Raw genomic sequence first — 20,811 nt, 5'->3', positions numbered from 1 at the left:
ATCTGGCATATATACACATGGCCTAGAGTGTTGGCGGCTTGGGTGTGTGGCGTATTGCTTATCGGGGTTGCCCGTCAAGTAGGCTGTAGGGGTGATTTGCTGCAATGGGCTATCTCAATGTAGTAAAAAATGCTCAGGAATGCCGTGAGAATTGGCACTACCATATGAATTGAATGCGTTTCAACTCGCCTCGCGTGGATGGTAATATTGCTCTTTCCGTACACCGGGCGAGGTGGCTATCTCAATTACGCAAGGTTGAATCCATTTAGCGAGGCTTCACAGCCGTTAGCTATGCAGCACAGTAAGCCTGAATAGCCTCATCCAGCACACGTATAGATAACGTAGCCGTGCCGTTTCTAGTTACTAGCTACGGCTAACAATTAAAAAAAGCAGTAAGCTTTTTTAGCAAACCATGGAAGGGCAGTCAAATGGAAAAAAGAGCCATACTGTTGAAACGGGCACGAATCAACGGTGTGTTCTACTCTTTGTGCGTGGCATTTACTTGGGATATGCGTCATCGCAGCCAACGCAGGCAGCAATACGTCAATGGCCGCTCCCGTTGCGACGTCGTTGCCTTCTAAATCGCCATCGATCATTTTTCCAATGTATGCATCAACCATACTAGTAAATTTTTATTTGAGCGGCCGCGGTGGTGGCTAGATCTAGGGAAGGTTCACCTGGACTGCCATTGCCGCGCATATTGACTCCTACCGCTGAGGGTCGCACACACCCGTTCATGAATGCGGTGACATTTCACACTTACATCGGCGTGTGCGCTAATTACGGATTCCACAATTACACTTCTGTTATTTAATGGCCATTTGAACGCAGTGAAACCGCCTATTGGTATTGGGGACATACGTTCGACGCGGCTTAGTATCCTTCCCTGTCGTTAAGGTGTTTTACGGGGATATGGATTATACGTCTGTGTGATTATACCGTCATTGTATATGCTCCAAGTAACATTTAAATTATCAGTTGCGGACTGCGTGTGTACGGTGATATTTAGTGATTCGACAACACTTGCATGGTTTAAATGGGCGCGTTGTTCGCACGTTCGGTATAATGGCCGCATTACATGGTTGATCAATAGCGGATATATGTGGAAACAAGCGATATAGCTTCAACACGATGGCGGATTCAGAAACTCAAAACTCTCAAACCAAGAAACAGCCTGAAAAGACATATGAAGGATTTGCTAGAATCCTGTACAACTTCGTGTCGTTAGTGGAGGGTTATGACCAACAGATGTTACCCATGTGTATGAGAGCCTTCGAGATAACGCTGGGCGTTTCTCAGTCTCAGTTGTCCACGATGGCCACCATGTCAACTATGTCACAACTGGGATGCTGTTTAATCTGGGGTATTCTGGTGGACAACAATGACCCACAATATGTTCTTGCTGCAGGGTTGCTAGTTGTAGGCATGGCGTCTATTCTTCTAAGTACTGCGTCGCACTACAAAGTGGTAGGTTGCAATAATCACGCTGCTGATGTACCTGCAGATTCTGTTCTTACGCTTCCTACACGGCTTTGCATTCGCTTGCATATATCCATCACAACAAAGAATTGTTTCGGATTCTCAAGATGAAAGCAAATTCAGTATGGTTTTCGGTATGTTGCAAGGGTTGAATTGTCTTGGACGTTTGCTGTGCGCCTTTGTTACCACATTAATTGCTCAGAAGCTGTTGGTAGGCTACTACGGCTGGCGTACGTCTTATGTTATGCTGGGATATATGTGGATCTTGGTTGGTATCGCCATTGCATTATGGATGAAATGGTCTCCCAATACAGATGCTACTTCCACTTCAACTGCGAGTGGCTCCCTGACTTCTAGTCCCACAGACAATGTCAAAGGCGGCAAAAATTTTACCGGGGAAATACAGAAGTCATTTACCGATGTTTTCACCAAAGCTACGCCATTGGTTTTAATATTGTCAGTTTTTATCTCGGAAGCTCCCATGTGCGCATTTTCGTACATGGTTCTATACCTGCAGTATTTGGGGGTATCTGACGTTATGGCGGGGGCCGCAGTAGCTGTTACACTGATAGGCGCTGCTGTAGGATGCGCAGCTGGCGGTATGGTCATGAAACAGGGTTCTCTCGCAAAAAGCGAATACATTCATCTAGGATGTGGCACCGTACTGATGGTAATCAGACTTGTTGTTTGTCTATGTTTTTTCTTGGGCCCTGCTCCACCAGGACGTCTGCTTTGGTATCACTACATTGAGTTTGCTCTGATTGGGGCGTCCCTGATGACACTTGGTGCCGTAGACAGACCGCTTATTAATAATTCGATCCAGAAAAAGATTCAGGGCACAGCTTCTGCCATAATTCGATGCATATCAGGTATAGCAAGCAGTGTGATTTTTTACCAGCTCGCGGCCTATTTGTCGGAAAAGGTGTTCGGATACGTCCCGTCGAGGGAGGCTTTTGATGTCATGGAGGCAAGTATCAAGGATAGAAATAAAGAGGCATTACGGAAATCAATGATGTACATAATTGTGGCGGGTACGGTGCTCAACGCTGTTTGCTATATTGCCTTGTTTCCGATTTATCCTGATCATAAGCATAAAGTGGAATGTGACAATGAGAAGGAAGAGCAAAAAAGCCCAACTCAACAAACAGCAAAGAGTTAAAAAGGCGTCAAAGGAAGGTATATGGCACGTGACAGATGTTGGAATGTGCTGGTGCTCTAAGTATTGGATACCGTTCCTACATCACCACTGCGAAGGGCCGTCAGGAGGCGTAAGCACAAATCCCATTTGGCAACTTTTTACGTGACGCAATTGATTTAGTAACTCGTGGGGAAAACATTATACGGTAGATAAGCGGTCGTTTATGAGGCATTATTAATGGAGGGCGAAGGAAAAGTAATTGTAGTTAGCTGAATGAAAACTATTCGCTATTCTAACAACTCGACTGAACAAGGTTGAGTATCAGCAGAAACCTTTGCTGTGTATCTATAGAAGGATGGAAAGTGCGTCCTTCACAAAATTCAAGCTCCAGCAGTCGCTACTACTGCAAAGACAGACGTAGCGCTGCTGCCGTGTAAGCTTTTTTTCTCCAATGCGAATGTGCATTTGGAGGTGCTTAACTTCGTATGCAGAGCATAAACCAATATCACTGACTTCCAGCCTGAGTTCGTGACTTCATAATCGCTAAACGCGCCGTTGACTAATCACAAGCATGTCGCGTTCACGAATTCCGTGCTGGATCGGTCATATCCTTCATCCCCACGTCTCACAGGTATTCATCGATGTACCGAAGGAGAGCCTTTTACTGCGCCAGTTGGATGGCTAAGAAGATGCTGTACTGTTGTATATGTCTGACTTGTCTGCGCAATTTCAAGTTGAAACTATTACAGTGGGATTGAGGCAGGTGGCGGAATTTTGCCACCTAACGAAGCGGTATCTCATTTTTTATCTGATGCCAGTTGGGTGAGATCTGAATGGGGAAGTTCGGTTTGGGGATAGTGATACTGGCGTATAACTCGCTGGAGTTCGCTGGTATTTGTGTTAATGCAGAAATTTAATTTACGCGGATTTTAACCGTTGGACTCATTTTAGGCCGCTGTGAGCGACTATGAATTTAAGCTTAAGTCCTGCATTGTATGGGATTGGACGATGCTACATTGGCACCTCACGGCGATGGCGATGAGCGGACTTTGTGAGGCTGAGAGATTATATTAAATCAGATGCCCATACGAAGCATTTCTCACGCCTCGAATATTCTTGTAGAAGAGAGTATGTGCAACGCGTATGCGTATACCATCATCCTGCGCTTCGAGATGCCCCGTCTCATCGACATCACGGCATTACTTACTCACGACAGAAGGATGCCCTCACTATACGACGTCGATCACTCGATGAAGATCCCGCAGGCAAACGTGATGTCTTAGTCTGATGACATCATCATGTGTTCATTTGTTATTATGCAGCGTATTGCATCACAGTTGTGGTTGTGTGGATCACCCCAACATGTCAACCACTACGTCTCGCATACAAACGGGGGTTGGACGTTTATATTGTTCACATCACTTACGTTCTACCGCCAACTAATCACGTGGCCCATGCTTAGCAACCTGGTAGATAATGTACTAGGTATAGTGTTTCAAGCGTTTAGCGGTCGGCGGTTATGTGTATGTGGAAGTTGTCACGTCGGCGTAATAGTTGATGCTGGCGTCATATTCCGTCATGTTATATCGTTTGGTTGCCCATCCCCGGCTTCAAAAAGTTGCATGACTATTGCGGTGATGATGAGAGGCCACATCACAGTGCTCTACCTGCGCAAAAAATGTAGCGGTGCATTATCTAGTTGACTGCGCTTTAATGTGGAGACATGATGCCCATGTCGTTTGTTTGTGTGCTATCATGCGTGTCATTGATCGCTGCCCTGCTCAAACGCAATACTGAACATGAAGAAGAACAGTACATAAATAGGGCAATACATGATAAGTGATTTATCAAGGGTTATCTTTGTCTAACACAATCCACCGGGATTTGGCCCCATTACCCGTCTTTTCTGTACCGATGCTCAGACGTTGCGTGTTGGTGACCGCTGGTGTGGTGCTGCGACTCGGGTTAGACGTATAAGGCCATCTCGTTTCTGAATTCACAGGTGCCGGAGGTGACTGTGCGAGGGGCATCGGCCTAGATGCCCGTTCGTATGCGAAGTTGTAATTTTGCCCGGCATAGCCCCCATTGTACGGATGATGGATTGTTTGATGCGACACGTATGGCACCTCTATCCTTGGCCTTTGTAACTGCGTAACATACGGTGGAATTGGGTTAGAAGCAGCGGATTGGACGGGCGGCGGTGGAGCGTTTGCCATCACATTCGGGACAGGAGGTGCCGCAGCCGGACGGGGCATTGTTCCAGAACGCATTTCGATGAATCGCTTGAGCATAACATCGTTGTTGGCCGTTGGACTCGTATTTGCTGTAAGGACCTGTGTGGGTTTTTCAATGGTCATAAATTTCGAGGCGGACTTATCCTTGCCAACTCCCTTAACCTGTGTTAGTTTTGGATCAGGTACCCCCGCATGCTCGGCATTACCACCTGAATTTTGCGATTTAAGCTGCACCATTGTTTCTCCATCTGAAATACGAGTTTCCACTGCAAGGGTACTGTTCGCCAGTTGATATGATTCTGGAGCATTATGTCTTGCAGCGTCCCTAGTGGTCTGAACAGTCGTTGCAGTGAATATACCAGTTTGTGGAGCACTCCTTGCAAAATGTGAATGGTCATTTGGTGTTGTGTTATCGTAACCATGTACTGGAGGCAACCGAGAATCCGAATAGCACGCATCAGCAGCTTCTGTCCAACGTTGGTTCACCCCACCAGACCTTCCTGTGGAACCATCTGGCTTAAACGTAGTTGCTGACAAATGTTGTACATTTTTTTGGCCCCATACTGTCGGAATAGTGCCGTGTGGACCTTGCGTTGCCGGCTTCGCTGGTTCCACGGTTCTCGTCATTCCAGTTCTTCCAGACGGTTCCGATAAACCATTTACCATGCTGCCAGTTACACTTCCCGGCACCTCAACAGCATCACGATGTTTCGCATCCACATGTTGCGTGCTTGCGTTTCGTTTTACAGTAACAAGAGGGTTGAATATCTGCGACAGAAAGTTAGTATGTATCTGCAGGTCGCCTCCTAATTTAGCCACGTCTGAGAGGACGCTCATGGCTGTATTCACGATAAGCCGCCCGTGGGTCATGTAATTCTCAGCGTGACCCTGCCCCTCGATTTTGAACATGATGGGAATGCCATCCTCCAAGAACTTACGTGCCCTTTTGCACCTGGTGAGAAGGTCGTTGGTGCCAATATTCATCCAAATCTTCATATCCACCGGTTTTCCAGGGCCGTATTTTTTGCGATTCTTTTTCGGTTGCTGAACCGCTTTTCCGGCAGCATGCTGCCTGTTGGTATTCCTCCTGCCCCCTATTGTAGAATTTATGATGTTCTGTATATTCCGTTTCGCGACATCGTTGGTATACCAGTCGTCGTCCTCCACGGAACCGGCATCCTGAGTGACATTGGAATATTTAGGAGTGAGCATCTCTCGTCTGTGTTTTAAGGGCGATGGGGGCACCGTAGTCTGCGCCGGTAATTCTGAGAGCAGTTCTTCTGCTTCCTTGAACACGCTAGAGGAGTTTATACCGCCCAATCTCATGGCGCACATTGGGTGCCTTCTAGGCATTGTAGCGTTCATCCTCCCAAGGTTAGCAACGAACGAATACGAGGCGAGTATGCCGCCGCACGCAGCAATCAGCTGCATGTTTCCCTACCACGTTACCTTTGTAGCACAATACAGTTATGCGGCAACGTTTTCAGAGCACTTGGTAGTTGTTCGGGTGCGACATTTCCGCTGGTTGCTGCAACGAAGGCCACCCCTCCATCTAGTGCATGTAACTCATTAATGAGTGTCCTTGCGAGGGTCGAGAAGCCCTGCCTGTCTTCGTTATCCGGATCGCTGTTTTGAAACAACAACTCAACCTGGTCTATGACTACCAGAGCAGGTCTGTTGTTTCTAGCCCGTTGAAACGTGCTCCTCAGGTAGCTCTCTCCGCATCCAACGTACTGGCTGACTATGTTGTAGTATTCCAGCTTGTATGCGGAACGAATCACCTCACCCGAGCGTTTTTTATCTAACTTTTGTTCACTGTTTCGATCAAGGGCGTCTTTACTTTGTACATAACTCCCTTCAGCGTCAGGGTATATGTAATCCTTCCATTGATTGCCTGCCGCATATTTAATTTCGGTGGCACCAGGCTCGCAATTTGCTGTGTCGCTGAACCCGATGGCTTCACCTTGCACCCACGCCCTGAATATTGCGTTTAGCAGCGTTGTTTTGCCGGATGCCTGTTCTCCACAGATTAACGTTATCCTCGAGAGCACTATTTGCCCGCAACTGACGTTGAATGGTATGTCTCGTTGCAAAGCATCAGTGTTTACCGTCACTCCATTTTTGTTGTGACTAATCGGCTTGACTCTCAGATGGGCGTTTAATACACAATCCCCCGTGTCATCCGTGTGTTGCCCTGTTTCTATTACCTTTGAGCACTCGTCCGTTTCTTCCTCGGTTGGTAGCGAAATTGCTAACCCCAGCTTCAGGTAGCCCAATTCCCTTATAAATTTCACCCCCTCGTAGGTATGATGAAAAATATCTCCGAAAAATGACTTTGTCGCTGTTGGATGAGCGTATATCGCTATGCATACAAGACGACGTCCGTCATTCAGCAGTCTGCAGCTCAGCGAGTGTTTGAGTAGATACAGCACCCTGTAGACCCAGGATAGTTTTGTTTTTGCTATTTTCTCATCGACTCCTCTCTCATGAACGACATCATGCCCCCAACTTCCTGTCGAAGCGTCGTTGCTGTGCCCGTTTTGCGATGATGCTCCTCCCTGCGGAAGCTTGTTTGCACTGTAAAAGTCCGACGAATCTCCTTCCTCTTCCGCAGCCTTAATCGAAGTGATGATATGTTAGAGGGCAGCGTACCTTAATTCGTTTTATTGGCCCCCATACATCGAATTCGTCTAGCAGCAGCACCGCTTGTGTCTTTTCAGCCAGCTGCTCTACAAGGTCCTACACAATTGTGTTGCCTTCCAACAAGCAGCTGCGTACCGCGACTAACTTGAGCACGAACTTGGCGGCGTCAGCTAGGGGAAGAGTGACACGCACGGAAAAGCAACCATACCTTCAGGTGGGAGCTTCCTTAGTGTCTTCAGGCTAATTAGGGTGCATGGCTGTCCGGCTGCTACGGCAGCTCTATGCAGCTTCTGTATGAGTAGATCTGTAGATGGATGAAACTGGGTTATGGCAGAACTGCAAGTCGTCCTTCTTTCCGCGGCGTCTGCTTACCTTCCGCAGATTCCAGAGCAATGAAGCCGTCCATCAATGCGCGTTCTTCCGACGCATTAAAACAAATGTTTTCACTTCGCGATCATTAAGCTTACGCGTTTGTGATTTTTGGGCGCGTTTGCCCACCTTCCACGCGGGTGTGTCTGGGCGGTTGCTCTAGACGTGTTGGCGGAACAGCCAACATTTTCGCCATCATCGCATCAAATTGCCGTTTTAAATCACTCAAAGCAGTATCTCATCAAGATGAGTGTCGCTTTGGGCGCTCCCTGGGTGGAGAAGTATCGCCCGGAGTCGTTCGACGACATCATTTCTCACGAAGACATCATCTCTACCCTGATGATCTTCACTGAGAAGGGGCAGTTGCCGCACCTGTTATTTCACGGCCCACCAGGTAGGTGCTTGCGCGGTTCGTTGACAATGTGCAGGCACTGGTAAGACGTCTACGATATTGGCGGTGTCGCGGTTCCTCTACGGGTCACACCGCAACTCGTACGTGATGGAACTGAACGCGTCCGACGAGAGAGGCATAGAGACCGTCAGGGAGCAGATAAAGACTTTCTCCGAAACGTCTAACTCCTTTTCGAGCGGCGTCGTGGGCTCGGAGTCCGGCCCGCGCACCAACCTCAAGCTGATCATTTTGGACGAAGCCGACCAGATGACGAATGCGGCGCAGAATTCTCTGCGCCGCATTATGGAGATTTACTCGTCGAACGTGCGGTTCTGCCTGATTTGCAACTTCATGAACAAGATCATTGCTCCCATCCAGTCACGTTGCACCGGGTTCCGCTTCCCCCCTCTCAAGGCCGAGGTGGTGAAGCGCCGCACCGCCGAAATTGCGAAATTAGAGGGCCTGAACGTATCAGATTGCGCGTTGGACACGTTGGCCGAGGTTGGCCAGGGCGACATGCGTCGCGTTCTGAACTGTCTGCAGGTCACTGCCATGTCCCTCGGTTCCACCCCCGACAAGGTGATAGACAGCGATGCGGTGCTGGCAACGGCTGGTCTGCCTAAGCTGTCTGAGGTTAACGTTCTGCTACAGCGGCTGATGCAGGACCCCTTCAAGGCATGTGTGGAGCACGTCACCTCCCTGCACCAGGCCCAGGGCTACTCCGTGGAGGACATTGTCATGGCCCTCTACCGCGCCATTCTGCGCATCGACTGGCCTAACGTGGTCGTGGTCCAGCTGCTCATTCGCCTGGCAGATATCGAACAGCGCATGTCTGCGGGCGCCAGTCCGTACATCCAGATCGCATCGCTCGTGAGCGCATTCACCGAAGCTCGCTTCGAGATTGAGCGCCTCAAGTTCGACCTAAACTTTAACTAAGATTATCGGTAATATTTAAGCCAAGTGGCACCTAATCATGCCTGCATTAGTGGCCAAAGCTCGGTATTCGGCAGTTCATCGCCTCTGCTGCGGCACCATGTTTGTTGGCTGAGGTTGTGCGCTGGTACTTTCCACTTCTTGCGTAGGTCACCAAACCTGTGTCGAAGCGTCTTGCATCTCCTCCGTTTCTATCGCCTGCGAAGGGTCATCATCCACCAGCTGAGTGTGCTCGTCGGGGAACTCCATCGACACTTCCATGTCGTCTAGCTGCGTGGGCCCGCCGCAGGATGTGGTTGTGTTTGCAGCGTGATTGGCATCGCCGTTATCAGCCATAACGGTGTCCTCCGTGTAGTCCGGGAGTTTAGGCCCATGCGCAGCATCGCTGTGGTCGTCTGCACCAAGCATATCATAATCGTGGGTGCCACCGTCGTGCTCAGGCATTTCGGGCTCGATTGCGTCTGTGACTTGCTCGTCCGACGTATATTCTACCTGTGCCGTTGCATCCATCTCGGGGAATTGGTCGTAGTCGAATGCCCCCTCTAGTTCGTCGACAGGAGCGGCGTCCAAGTCCGAGTGGTACTCCTCATCATGCTTGTCGACCGCATCGTGTGCCTCCGCGTTATTATCATCGTTTGCGACTATTTCGGTATCCGCCTCGTGTTTTTGTTCACGCAATATTTGAGCCTGTCTAATTTTTATCAGCTCGTTCACGGCGACCATCTCCTCGGACATCTCCCGTTCGATTTCCCAGAAGAGGCATGATTTGAGCGCCTCCAGGATGTCCGTCTCGTACACAGTCGCCCTGCATACCGTGCACAATTCTGTCAAAACGTCCCACCTCTTTTTTGTTTTTGCGATATCCTGGGCGACGGTTGTGATGTACAGGACGAATAATGACGCCGCTCGATTGAGGACGTTGACAGCATCTCTGCTGAACTTTCTGTTTCGAATCGCCGTGTGCTTCTTGCCGCCCTTCACTGTGGACGCTTCGACGCCGCTGAGGGCCGCTCTATCCAGCAGTCCCTTCTGCAGCGCTGTCTGCACCTGCAACGCTTGCAAGCATACTGTCACTGTCTTACGAGTTTCATGGGAAGAATTTCGAGCTCCCTGGGCTCTATGTTGTCCTCCTCCATGTTCAAGTTTCAGGAAACCGTGGAAGGCGCGAAATTAATGTCATATGTGTACCCAGCAGCCGTAACGGAGCTAGTGACAACGCTGCATCTGCAACGATATTTCACCGGTAAGATTGTGCCAAATCACGTTTTCCTGCTACACCATCAGATGCTGGAGTGCTCTTGGCGTTCTGGGAGCAGTCCTCCCCGGTGTGTGGGTAATGGCATATGCGCTTGCGGCCACGGAAGGCGACGTCAAGACGTCAAATCGAGGTCACATGGAAATATGGAATTGAGTTACGAATATCGATCGTAGCATCTGTGGTCTAGTGGTAGAATGCCTCGTTGCCATCGAGGCGACCCGGGTTCGATTCCCGGCAGATGCACCATTTTTTACAGCTTCGATTGTGCATATGATATGGGCCGATTCACCTACACATCCGCCTCTTATTTAATGGTTTTGCTGTATGTTGATTAGGAAATGCAGTTAATGCAAAAATTGGTCGCAAAAACGCGGCTGATTTTGTCGGATGCCGGTGTGTTGCCTTCCGCTGACTCTCGGCGCAGCCACTGCAGCGTCGGAGCTCAATGAAGACCGCTTGGTTCTCAGTCGTTTTTATGGACTGTTTCGCGGACTCTTGCTGGATTGTGTTAAAAATTCGGCCGATGTGAAGGATCCTCTGCAGGGCTGAGCACCTCTCCGTGGACACTTGGTTGCTTTCCGGCATACGGCCGATGATGGTTATATATCGCCAAGCCTGCCCGTGGGTTGGCGATTCGTCAGTCTGCGGTGGCAGGTGGACGCTCCTCCGGTGCCTGCAGCGTGGCCTGCGTCGACCTCGGCCTGGGCAATGATGGATCGCAACTGCGTGAGCATCGGCAACTGTCTGTTCCCCGACCTGCGCTGGCGCTGCGATGTGACGTGCACTGCTCTGAGCGGCGACGGAAGCTTTTTGGCCTCAGGCACTCGGCAGGGCTATGTCGTTTTGTGGAAGGTCCGGCGGCGGCGCCAACCACGCCGCCGCTGCCCGCTGTCCATCCGGCGGTTCAAGGAGGCGTATGAGAGCACTGCGGACGTGTCACTGGACCCGTACTTTTTGCTGGTCGCGAGCAACAACCCTATCGCATTCCCCGTGGTGCAGGTGGCGTTTGCCAGCGGTTCGCGCCCGCTGTCGTCGCTGCATCACTCGTCGCACCGCGTGATCAGCAGCTACTGCGGCGTGGAGAAGGCCGAGGAGGTGCTAGTGTCGCTTCACAGGGACAACAGCATCGCCATTTGGTCGCTGGTGGACTGCCGTTGTTTGAACAAGGTGAAGGGGCCCCCGTTCGCCATCAAGCGGATGTGCGTGCTGCCGGACGACCGTTTCGTGGCTCTGGTCGGGCGCACGAAGATCAACGTGATAGATCTGTGGCGCATAAAGTTGATTGGGATGCTGGATTTGGATGGATCGTGCTACTTCGACAAGGTCACTTATCCAAGCCGCGCGCACGAGTCCGCTGCTGGCGAGGCGGCATGCAGCTACCTGGCCATGGACACCTCCAACGCCGACAAGTTCAGTATGTCGCCGCGTTCGGCCCACAACCAACCCGTGTACACTAAGCCCCGCCGCATTCTGCGGGCGCAATCCGGCCTTGTCCCTTCAGACTGTCCGTTTGCGCTGGATGACGTGACCGCTGATCTGCGCCACGGGCCGGGCCCCGGCGACCGAGCTGATCAAATCACGCTCATTTCGCCCATACTGCTCTCCGCGTTGCTAGACAACCAGGAGCTTGTGGTGTGGGACCTAACGGAGCCCATCATGAATTACAAGCAGAAGCATGGCGTGGCCGGCGGCCCCATCGCGGTTGTCACCCGTTGGGACAGGCAAAACGAGCAGTTCATTAACCTTCACAGGCGCCCCCACCACGTGCATCGCGGCATATTCCGGGGCCGCCACTCGCCAACGAAGGCGGGCGCGTCCAGCAAAGGCGTGGTGTCGAAGAATGGCGGTGTGGAGGCTGATGCTGAGTTTCCCACGTTGCGCGAGTGGATTCCGGAGCTCAAAGACGCGGCAAGCGATCTGGTCACGGTGGACCGCTACGTGTTCTTGATGTTGGACGTGCGCATTCTGGTTTGGTACTACGACACCGACGGCTCGCTGACTCGCGTGGCCGAGTTGCTAAGCCTTGGAGCCGACGGCGTGTCTATCGAGTCTCCGTGGCGCGGGTTCGAATGCGTGCGAGTGTCCCAAGACCTCACGCTGTTGGCGGCATGGGTGGACAGCGGCCGGGTGTCGATTTTCTCCGTCCCCGACGTCTACTCACCCAGCAAACCGTTCCAGCTAGTGGCCAACCACCAGCTCCCTGCCTTCATCACGCCTTCACGTTCGGACGAGTGTATCCACGTGCACGCCAGTCTGGGTTCGCGTCATCACGATGACTTGGACTTCTCCAAGAACGCAAGCTCCTCGCTTCGGTTTCGCCTGTTTCGGCGGACATCCGCTGGCGACATCTGCATAGGGATGCCTCGCCACAAGTCGTGGTTGCGCATTTGCACGTCTTCGCTACTCTCCGACTGTTTCTCCAGGCATGCTGACGGCGTTGTGAGCTCGGCTCTTTTCCACGACGGCGATTTCCTGCAACGCGTGGACATGCTGCGCTGCGGGTCCTTGTCCTGCACCAACGTTGCGAGGGGCGTCACGCGTGAGCTCGGATCCTGCCGTGCCATCGAGGAATGCATGCTGATGATGTCTGGCGGGTACCGATTGAGGCCCGTGGCGTTGCCTGGATCCAAGGTGATGGAGTGGTTAGCTGCGTCCCCGTCGGCAAACTCGGCATCGGCATCGCACCATACAGGGCGCACTCTGCTGCACTGCCTCGGGTCCAGCTACCTGGTGGCTTGCACTGGGGCGTCTTGCATGATGGTCTACTCGCTCACTTCGTTCGAGTTGAGCGCGGTCTTGTGTGACTTCCACCGCGCTCCCGTGACTGCCGTGCATAGCGTGTTCTCCATTGCGTTCTACGGGCCGAAAAACACCGATGCGGTGCTGAACGAGATTGAAGACACGTACTTGAGCGTTGACAGAGATGGGTTCTTGGTGCTGGTGCAGCTGCCGGTGTTGTTGAACGAGCTGTCGGAGGATAGCCTCCGCCCCGCCATCGACGAGAGGGACATTTACTCAGATGCGAGCATTTCAGACGATGATGAGCCCCAATGTTCGTCGCGGGGGTCGTTCGAGCACTACGTCTCGTTGTCGTCCGAGCGCCGTGGCATCCAGCGAATGCAGCGCAGCGTCGAGCTGCTGGAGTTCCCCATTGAGCGTGTCGCGCTGAACCGGGATACGGAGACGTTATACGTGCTCACTAATCGCAAAATACTGCTGTGGCGCATAACCGACGGCCGGTTTCTGCGTTCCCTGCCGTACCTGGCGACCTATCGCCAGGCCGTCTGGGTGTCAAGCGGCACCACCGCCGAGTTGGACCGGAAGCAGCCGGGCATCACCCTCGCCAGCACGCTGACATCGTTCCTGACGACCGAATGGACCTCAGCGACCGCAAGCCCACACACGGAGGAGCACCATAGGCTTTATCTTGAGCACCGACAACCTCACGATTTGTTGGCTCCGTGCGTTTTCCAGGAGAAGTGCTTCAAGAAGCGGGTGTCAATGTCGCTGCACATGTCCTTCTTGCGCATGGAATTCTGCGTGTCTCCGTCGTCAGACTCTGACGTTGGTCGCGAAGCTCCGGAAGACGTGTATAAAAGGTCGTCCAACAAGCATCCGTCGAGATTTTGCGCAAAGATGCTTCGTCAGCATGGCCAACCACGGCACATGCACAACTTGTGGAGGGTAACGATCCGCCGTCGGCGTGGGCATGTCCATTCCGGTTTCCGCGCAGCCTGCAGCCGCTTCTGCCGTTCTTCTTCGCACGAGGCCAACCCTAGGACCGTTCCTACGGTATCCCATTCGGTTCCGCTGGTGTTGTTCCCTCTTCAGAAAGTCTTGTCGCACCTGAGCGGCAGCGGCGGCTCACTCATGCCGAAGTTGAAGGATGACGGCGCCGTGTGCTACTTGGGCATACCGCCCGGCACCGTTTCCATTCCGCTGCGCTATCGCAAAACGAAGCCGGATGATTCGCAGCCCCATGTCCACCGCAACTTGTCCGTCACTACCTATTTTGCGAACGACTACCTGCACAAGGAGACCAGGTGGCCCGGCATCCGCCGCAGCTTCACGTTCCCCTGCATGTTCGACGAGCGCAAGATCGCCGCGCCGCTGCGCCGGTTTTCGGCCAGCAAGTGCAACAGGTACTACTCGACCTGCATGTACATCAGGGACCTGGTTGTTGGCTTCCACGCGAATTCGAAGGGTGGCTCCTACTGGGAGGGCTCGTCTGACGCCTGGCTGCTGCTGCACCTGCTTGTGTTGTGCACTTGCAAAACGGGATACGCCTTGCTTTCGAACTCGGTGTTGGGCAGCCTGAGGCAGCTGTCGTGCGACGACCTCTACTTCCACGTGTGCCGCGCCTTGTCGGCGCTGCGTTGCTTCCACACCAAGAGTGGGTCGCGCGTGCCGTTTCCGGAGATGCGGGTCTGCCGCTGCCACGCGACAACGTTCAGCTTCGGCCGGCGCTGCGGGTTCTGTCTGCAGCCTGCGCACTTCGTGGATGTGGGCTACGCGTCTGAGCTGGCGCCGCCACCCCCGTGGCAGGAAGACGCGTCGCTGCTCCTCCTGGTGATGATCACAACCGACAAGCGTTTGTCCGCGCTGTGCAACTACGTTTGCGCTGGTGACAAGATCCAGACGTTCGCGGATTACGTGTCGCAGCTGATGTTCCGCCACATGCTGCCCGTCGAGGAGGCCCCTCGTGCCAGCGGGGACTACCCGCCTGAGGACCGCATCTTCGACCCGCGCGCGTACTGCCTCGAGATGTTCGCCAGCGGGTTCGCGTCGGTGTGGACCCTGAAGTCGTTGGACAGCTCGCGCATCTTGCCGGCGTCCTTCGGCAAGAATCGCGTGCACGCGCTGGCGCGGTCGCTGTACCAGTCGTCGGACGGCAAGCATCTCTCGTCTGCGCAGTTCGTGATGAGCGCGCTGTCGCTGTACCGTTCCAGCAGGAGCGAGCACTGGCTCTCCATTCTGCGGAGGTGCTACTTACTGGATACGAGCCTGATGATCCGCATCATACGGTGGATTGTGCGCGAGCGACGCGTGGACAAGTGGTACATCGAGACCTCCGTGAAACTGCTGCTGGAGTTCGTGACCGAAAATCGTGACCGCGTGGTCGAGCATCTTCCCGACGTCGTGGTGATCGTGGTGCGTTGCCTCGACCCGTCTGACAGCAGCGTTCGCATGCTGATGCTGAAATCGGCCACGTCGGCGCTGTTCCAACTGGTGAAGAATTTCCCGATGGCGGCCTTCTACCAGGACACTCAGAGGTTCGCAGTCGGTTCCGTGAGCGGCCACGTGGTGATCTACGACCTGCGCACCGCCACCAAGTGCCGGATCCTGGGCGGCGACATAAAGGGGGTGGCGTCGCTCGCCTTCAGCTCGACCGGCGACTACATCGCCGCGTACTACAGGGACCCACCGTGCTTGGTGATCTGGAACTGTTCGTCGTCTGGCCTCTTGGGCACTCTGCTGCACAGCGGCAAGCGTGACCAAAAGGTGATTAAGCTCAAACGGGTGGAGGCCAACCCGTCTACCACGGCCATGGTGGGTTTTGCGCGGTTCGGTGTTACATGCTAGTGTTTGTTTAGCTACTACAAGCGTGCTATTGGCGTTTCACTGAGTGGTTCGTGCGTTTGCGGCGTTGCCGCGCCCACTATCGGGCTCGCTAATACGTATGCAGGACATTAAGATACAGTCCAAGTCCAACCGCGAGTGGTTTCTGCATCGTGAGGACGGCCGCGGCTACATGGTGTCTATTTGACCGCGCGAACGTGAGACGTCGGTTGCGAGCTTCGCGAAAAACTTGGCCATTTTCTTAACGTTGGCGATTTCCTTGTTGACCTTGTTGTACAGTGCGATATAGGTGTCCATGCCGTGCACCCCGAGCTCCTTGGACCTTTCGGCTATCTGCGCCAGTTTCTGCTGCACATCCTCGCCTGGGACGTGCTCGGGTGCCAGTGGGTTTGCGAACCCGCGTGCGATGTTCTCCAGAAGTTCGATGGCCTCTTCGTCGAAGGGCACCTGGCCGTCCATTTCCTCCTCCTCCGCAGCCTGCACCGCCGTGGCAGGCTCGGACGATTGCTGCTGCTGCAGCTGCTGCGTCGTTTGCGATTCTTCGTTATTAACGTCCCCCGCCGCTTCGGCGTCACTGCCCTCGTGTGCGTCGGTGTGGTCAGCGGCCGCTGGCTGCTCATCACGATTCTCGTCGTCACCCCGTGCCTCCTCGTCCTCTTCCCGGTCCAGGTATTGGCACAGAAGTGACGGCACGTTCAGCCAGAAATGCTCCAGCTTCTGCGTCAGCTCCTGCTCTGTCTGCTTGCCCTGCAGTATCAGCTGCATCAGCTCCTGCGCCTTGAGCTTGGGCTTCAGGTGCTGCGGCACTTGGCTGGGGTCGAGCTCGTAGTTGACCTCGATCTGCCCGTTTCCGCATATGCGCGCGTTCTCGATGCAAAGGCCGATGTCGTCCGTGCCACTGGCGTCCGCGCCCTCCTCCAGCATGCGCGGGCTCGCAATGTTAGCCGCGGCTTCGTGGTTGAACCTGTCGGAGCCGGCCTCCGCGAGATGGTGTGTGAGCTCGCTGAGCACCGCGGCAAGCCACTGCCGGCAGAACACGGCGGCGATCTTCTGGTTTTTGGTTGGCTCCTCGACCCTGGCGGCGGTGCTCCTGGTTGCGGAATCCAGGTGGCTCGCGTCCCTCTTCTGCGACTTGAAGTTGGTCTTCAAGACGATGTCTACCGCTTCGCAAAACGTCTGCGCCACATCGTCCAGCACTTCCAGGTCCTCGGTAGACAGCTGGTTGAACGGCCCCGTGATTTGGAGCTCCATGGCGCTATCTTGCCTTAACAAAAGACAGGTTTATTCTTACTCAGTTCATTGCGTGTGTTTTGACTTGGTATGGCAATATAACCGCTATTGCCGCGGTTTAACGGCTGCGGCGGCGGCCTTCCACTGGGCCGTACGGCCACCCTCCACGCGAGCTCTTTTTCACCCCGGCCGCAATTTGGGGACGCTCGGATGACAATATTTTACCGTTGTATTCGAATGTAGCAGCATCGTGTTGTTATCTCTTCGCTGTTCACAATGTAGTCGCCACTTGTCTCCCGAAATGAGGTCGCGCAAGAAGGCGTTGAGCCCTTCTAACATCCCCGTGCTCTCTCTTAAGAACGGGCCGAGCTCTCCGCCTCCAGCTTCGTCGTCGCAGCGGCTCCACCGTCTGAGCAGCGCGCTTACGGCCCCAATCGTTGATATCGGTATGTCCACCTCTCCGCCCGCCCATCGACTGGCTGCAGCTCTGATTAAGCAAATACTATGGCTCGGGATACCGGAAGACGCGCCGCTGACGCACCGTGCGGACGCGTGGCGCCTGGTGCTGGTATGTTGATGGGTTTTGCGGTGTCATGCATCGCAGGGCTACTTGCCGGTGGTCACAGCCAGCCGCGAGCAGCAGTTGGAGCGTAAGCGCCGGCACTACCAAGGCATGTACAAGGTACGTCCGCCTAGGTTCATGCGTTGACTGCGCCTCAGCAACACTGCGACGCCGACGTCAAGTGCGAATCGGACCAGAAAACGCTGAAGCAGGTGGGTCTAGCTTTTTTGCAAGGCAAAGTGTGCAGATTCAAGTCGATCTGCCGCGCACCAACCAGTCCCTCCGCCTCTTCAAGGACAAACGCGTTCAGAAGCTGATGGAGCGGGTGCTGTACATCTGGAGTGTGCGCAACCCCGCGAGCGGTTACGTACAGGGCATCAACGACCTGCTAGTACTGTTCGTGGCAGCTCTGAGCCGGCCGTACATGGGGTGTTAGTTGCGTCTTCATCGCCGTTTTCACACGACATCGCAGGCTTCTCGCTGGACACGGATGCTGTGGACAGGCTGACTGAGAGGGACCTCGAGGAGATTGAGGCGGACAGCTTCTACTGCCTCTCTCGCATTTTATCGCACATGCAGGACAACTACACCGAGAACCAGCCTGGTGTATACAAGTCCCTGAACCGACTAAAGGACCTGATGAAGCGCATCGACATGAAGCTCTGCGACCACCTGGAGGCGCTGGGCATAGACTTCATGCAGTTCCCGTTCCGTTGGATGAATTGCCTGATGATTCGCGAGCTGCCGCTGGATTGCGCCATACGCCTGTGGGACACGTACATAGCCGAGATCAACGAGGGCATCGTCGCATTTCACGAGTACGTGTCTGCGGTGTTCCTGAGCGTCTGGTCCGAGGAGCTGCTGCACATGGACTACCAGCAATGCCTGCTGTTCCTGCAGCGCCCTCCGACCTTAGATTGGGGCATAGAGGAAGTAGACGCTGTGATATCCAAGGCGTACGTTTCCCGTTTGGTTTCTCATGGCGTGTTAGGTTCGTCCTGCAGTCGGCGTTTCACAACTCCCCCAACCATTTGATGTGATCGGAGCTGGTGATGCAGCACGCATTTTGCCAATGCGGCAGTTAAATACATCGCCTGGTGACTGCGTGATGGCCTGCATCATGCAGTTGCGCCTCTAGGCGATTACCCGTGGGCCCGCCGCACCGCCTAACCGGGTGCTGCGAACTGCGTGTAACTAAATATTTACCACCGTTTTACAACGCGTGTTGTTCTATGCGATGCATTCCAGCGACGCTCTGCTCGGTCTACTGCCCACTGGGAGACGCCTGTGCTCCATTCTATGGTACATGGTACTACTATTGTGCTTTGCTTTGAGTCGGGCGTGGCTTAGGCTCATGCCCTTCCCGTTTGTAGAAGCGGATTTCGCCCGTCACTGCCTTGTCGAGCTTGCTAATGTACGAGTCCACCAGCCAAGTGCCTTGCGTCTCGTCGTCTGGGCCCTGCAGGTTCCGCCTGACTGGCAGGTTCCGGATGTATATCCACTTCCCGCCGTCTGCTATGAAGCATACTGTGCGCCTGTAGCGTTGTATTTGCTTTTCCGCGCATTCGTCTTTAGGCGGCAGCGCAAGGTCGAAGACGGCCTCTCCGGCGGCGTGCGCCAAACCCGCCTCGTCTCGCCTGGCCGCGTGGGGCGCAAGTTGTACAAACTCCCTCTTGGCGTGCTTGAATTCCGAGGGCCTGCTTCCGTAAACCTCCAAGATTTTGAGGAGCTCCTCGGGCCGCGCCTCGTCAACGCTATCGTCTTCGTTCACCCTTTTAATGCGCCACAGCTTGTCGCCCGCGTCCGCATCCTCGTGATTCTTGAGGAAATCGAGGTACCGCCTGATGCCGTCGCATATATTGTTCGAGACAACGGGCTTGTACTGCTTGGTGACGCCCAGAGTGACGTGGGTGCAGTGGTTCTCCTCGAGCATGACAGCGCCATCGTCCCAGCATCGCTTTGTTAGCTCCTCCATTGTGCCCACGTTTCCGTGTGGGTAGCTGCAGTAGGGGCCGAAGGTGCCGTCGGGCGAGGGGAGCGCAACCAGGTCCCTGTGCAGCTGCGCCGTTGCGCACATCAGTACCCCCGGCACGAACACGACGTGCCTCAGTGTGATAGGCACGTATTTGCTGGAATCTCGGCTCGATTCGTGGCCCGAGTTGTGTTGGCCGTCCTCACCAGGCATGCTGAGGCCGTAGAAGTGTCGGTAGAGCAATGCGATGGCGAACTCGTACGGCGTGAGCGCGCAGCGCAATTCGCGCAAATACGGGCTCAAGTCGTGCATCTGCTCGAACACAGCTTTTGTGCGCGGGTCCTCCAATTCCGGTCTCGCGTCCTTGGTGGAATAGTAGAAGAGCGTTACGTGGTGTGAGCTTTGCAGCTTGATGGTGGACACTTCGCAGTCATCGTGATCGTTTTTCTCCGCTTCGCCGCCATTGCAAGGGCTGTTCGGCTGGCTTTTGGCAGCGTGGTTAACGCAGACTGGTAGCCATTTTTCTATGCCCTTGTTTGCCAGGTCGATGATGCCCATCTGGTCCTCATGGCTGACCTCCACGGCCATGCCCGAAAACTCTATCGAGCTCAAAGCGGGTTTCTTGTGCGCATTCGACGTCACCTCCGGCTGGTGTGGCGCCTGATCGGTCTCCTGCCGGAACAACTCCAGCGCCTCCTCGACCGTCTGTCCCACTGCTTTGGGCGTCTTGAACCCAGTATACCACTCATACCCGAGTTCATCCATCTTATGCACCCAGTAGTTGTACAACTTCCGCACAATTATCCGTTGCTTGACGCGATTTCTATGGAATTCAGGTGTTCCAGGGTCCGGTGTGTGCCCTTCCACTTCTCCGATGCTAATACGACAGGAATCGCATAGATCGCCTTCCACGTCCGTAAGTGCGTGCACGTGAACCCGAATCCCTGCTGTAGCGCACGACAGGGACGCTAATCGCGTCTGACTAACCCCGCAGTGCCGTAGAGAAGACAACTCCCTTTTCA

The 20,811-nt window shown here is 54.0% G+C and overlaps 11 protein-coding genes across 11 annotated transcripts; 5 read left to right on the top strand and 6 right to left on the bottom strand.

Moving 5' to 3' along the window:
• Nucleotides 1–380: 380 nt before the first annotated feature.
• BBBOND_0202490 (hypothetical protein) lies at nt 381–596 on the bottom strand (the record flags this gene model as incomplete). Its single annotated transcript, XM_012911824.1, has 1 exon — nt 381–596. The coding sequence occupies one exon, from the start codon at nt 594–596 to the stop codon at nt 381–383; it is 216 nt and encodes a 71-aa protein (XP_012767278.1).
• Nucleotides 597–1,131: 535 nt separating this feature from the next.
• On the top strand, nt 1,132–1,775 carry BBBOND_0202480 (hypothetical protein; the record flags this gene model as incomplete). Its single annotated transcript, XM_012911823.1, has 3 exons — nt 1,132–1,467; nt 1,505–1,606; nt 1,695–1,775. 3 exons carry the CDS (start codon nt 1,132–1,134, stop codon nt 1,773–1,775), a joined length of 519 nt encoding a protein of 172 aa, XP_012767277.1.
• Nucleotides 1,776–4,464: 2,689 nt separating this feature from the next.
• BBBOND_0202470 (hypothetical protein, conserved) lies at nt 4,465–6,282 on the bottom strand (the record flags this gene model as incomplete). Its single annotated transcript, XM_012911822.1, has 1 exon — nt 4,465–6,282. The coding sequence occupies one exon, from the start codon at nt 6,280–6,282 to the stop codon at nt 4,465–4,467; it is 1,818 nt and encodes a 605-aa protein (XP_012767276.1).
• Nucleotides 6,283–6,296: 14 nt separating this feature from the next.
• BBBOND_0202460 (hypothetical protein, conserved) lies at nt 6,297–7,900 on the bottom strand (the record flags this gene model as incomplete). Its single annotated transcript, XM_012911821.1, has 5 exons — nt 6,297–7,466; nt 7,504–7,590; nt 7,630–7,664; nt 7,703–7,798; nt 7,867–7,900. 5 exons carry the CDS (start codon nt 7,898–7,900, stop codon nt 6,297–6,299), a joined length of 1,422 nt encoding a protein of 473 aa, XP_012767275.1.
• A 209-nt stretch (nt 7,901–8,109) lies between these two features.
• Nucleotides 8,110–9,190, top strand: BBBOND_0202450 (replication factor C3 protein, putative; the record flags this gene model as incomplete). Its single annotated transcript, XM_012911820.1, has 2 exons — nt 8,110–8,257; nt 8,292–9,190. 2 exons carry the CDS (start codon nt 8,110–8,112, stop codon nt 9,188–9,190), a joined length of 1,047 nt encoding a protein of 348 aa, XP_012767274.1.
• Nucleotides 9,191–9,337: 147 nt separating this feature from the next.
• BBBOND_0202440 (hypothetical protein, conserved) lies at nt 9,338–10,323 on the bottom strand (the record flags this gene model as incomplete). Its single annotated transcript, XM_012911819.1, has 2 exons — nt 9,338–10,234; nt 10,270–10,323. 2 exons carry the CDS (start codon nt 10,321–10,323, stop codon nt 9,338–9,340), a joined length of 951 nt encoding a protein of 316 aa, XP_012767273.1.
• A 460-nt stretch (nt 10,324–10,783) lies between these two features.
• BBBOND_0202430 (hypothetical protein) lies at nt 10,784–10,994 on the top strand (the record flags this gene model as incomplete). Its single annotated transcript, XM_012911818.1, has 2 exons — nt 10,784–10,838; nt 10,870–10,994. 2 exons carry the CDS (start codon nt 10,784–10,786, stop codon nt 10,992–10,994), a joined length of 180 nt encoding a protein of 59 aa, XP_012767272.1.
• A 159-nt stretch (nt 10,995–11,153) lies between these two features.
• BBBOND_0202420 (hypothetical protein, conserved) lies at nt 11,154–16,028 on the top strand (the record flags this gene model as incomplete). Its single annotated transcript, XM_012911817.1, has 1 exon — nt 11,154–16,028. One exon carries the CDS (start codon nt 11,154–11,156, stop codon nt 16,026–16,028), a length of 4,875 nt encoding a protein of 1,624 aa, XP_012767271.1.
• A 165-nt stretch (nt 16,029–16,193) lies between these two features.
• Nucleotides 16,194–17,276, bottom strand: BBBOND_0202410 (hypothetical protein, conserved; the record flags this gene model as incomplete). The annotated part of the gene is made up of 1 exon (XM_012911816.1): nt 16,194–17,276. One exon carries the CDS (start codon nt 17,274–17,276, stop codon nt 16,194–16,196), a length of 1,083 nt encoding a protein of 360 aa, XP_012767270.1.
• Nucleotides 17,277–17,556: 280 nt separating this feature from the next.
• Nucleotides 17,557–18,857, top strand: BBBOND_0202400 (TBC domain containing protein, putative; the record flags this gene model as incomplete). The annotated part of the gene is made up of 7 exons (XM_012911815.1): nt 17,557–17,701; nt 17,741–17,823; nt 17,860–17,937; nt 17,976–18,029; nt 18,065–18,248; nt 18,290–18,773; nt 18,809–18,857. 7 exons carry the CDS (start codon nt 17,557–17,559, stop codon nt 18,855–18,857), a joined length of 1,077 nt encoding a protein of 358 aa, XP_012767269.1.
• A 275-nt stretch (nt 18,858–19,132) lies between these two features.
• BBBOND_0202390 (hypothetical protein, conserved) lies at nt 19,133–20,554 on the bottom strand (the record flags this gene model as incomplete). The annotated part of the gene is made up of 1 exon (XM_012911814.1): nt 19,133–20,554. The coding sequence occupies one exon, from the start codon at nt 20,552–20,554 to the stop codon at nt 19,133–19,135; it is 1,422 nt and encodes a 473-aa protein (XP_012767268.1).
• Between the last annotated feature and the right edge of the window lie 257 nt (nt 20,555–20,811).

Source organism: Babesia bigemina, assembly GCF_000981445.1.
Source record: "Babesia bigemina genome assembly Bbig001, chromosome : II".
NCBI lineage: Eukaryota > Apicomplexa > Aconoidasida > Piroplasmida > Babesiidae > Babesia > Babesia bigemina.
The sequence above is the reverse complement of the archived record's forward strand: the minus strand, read 5'-3'. Positions and strand labels throughout refer to the sequence as shown.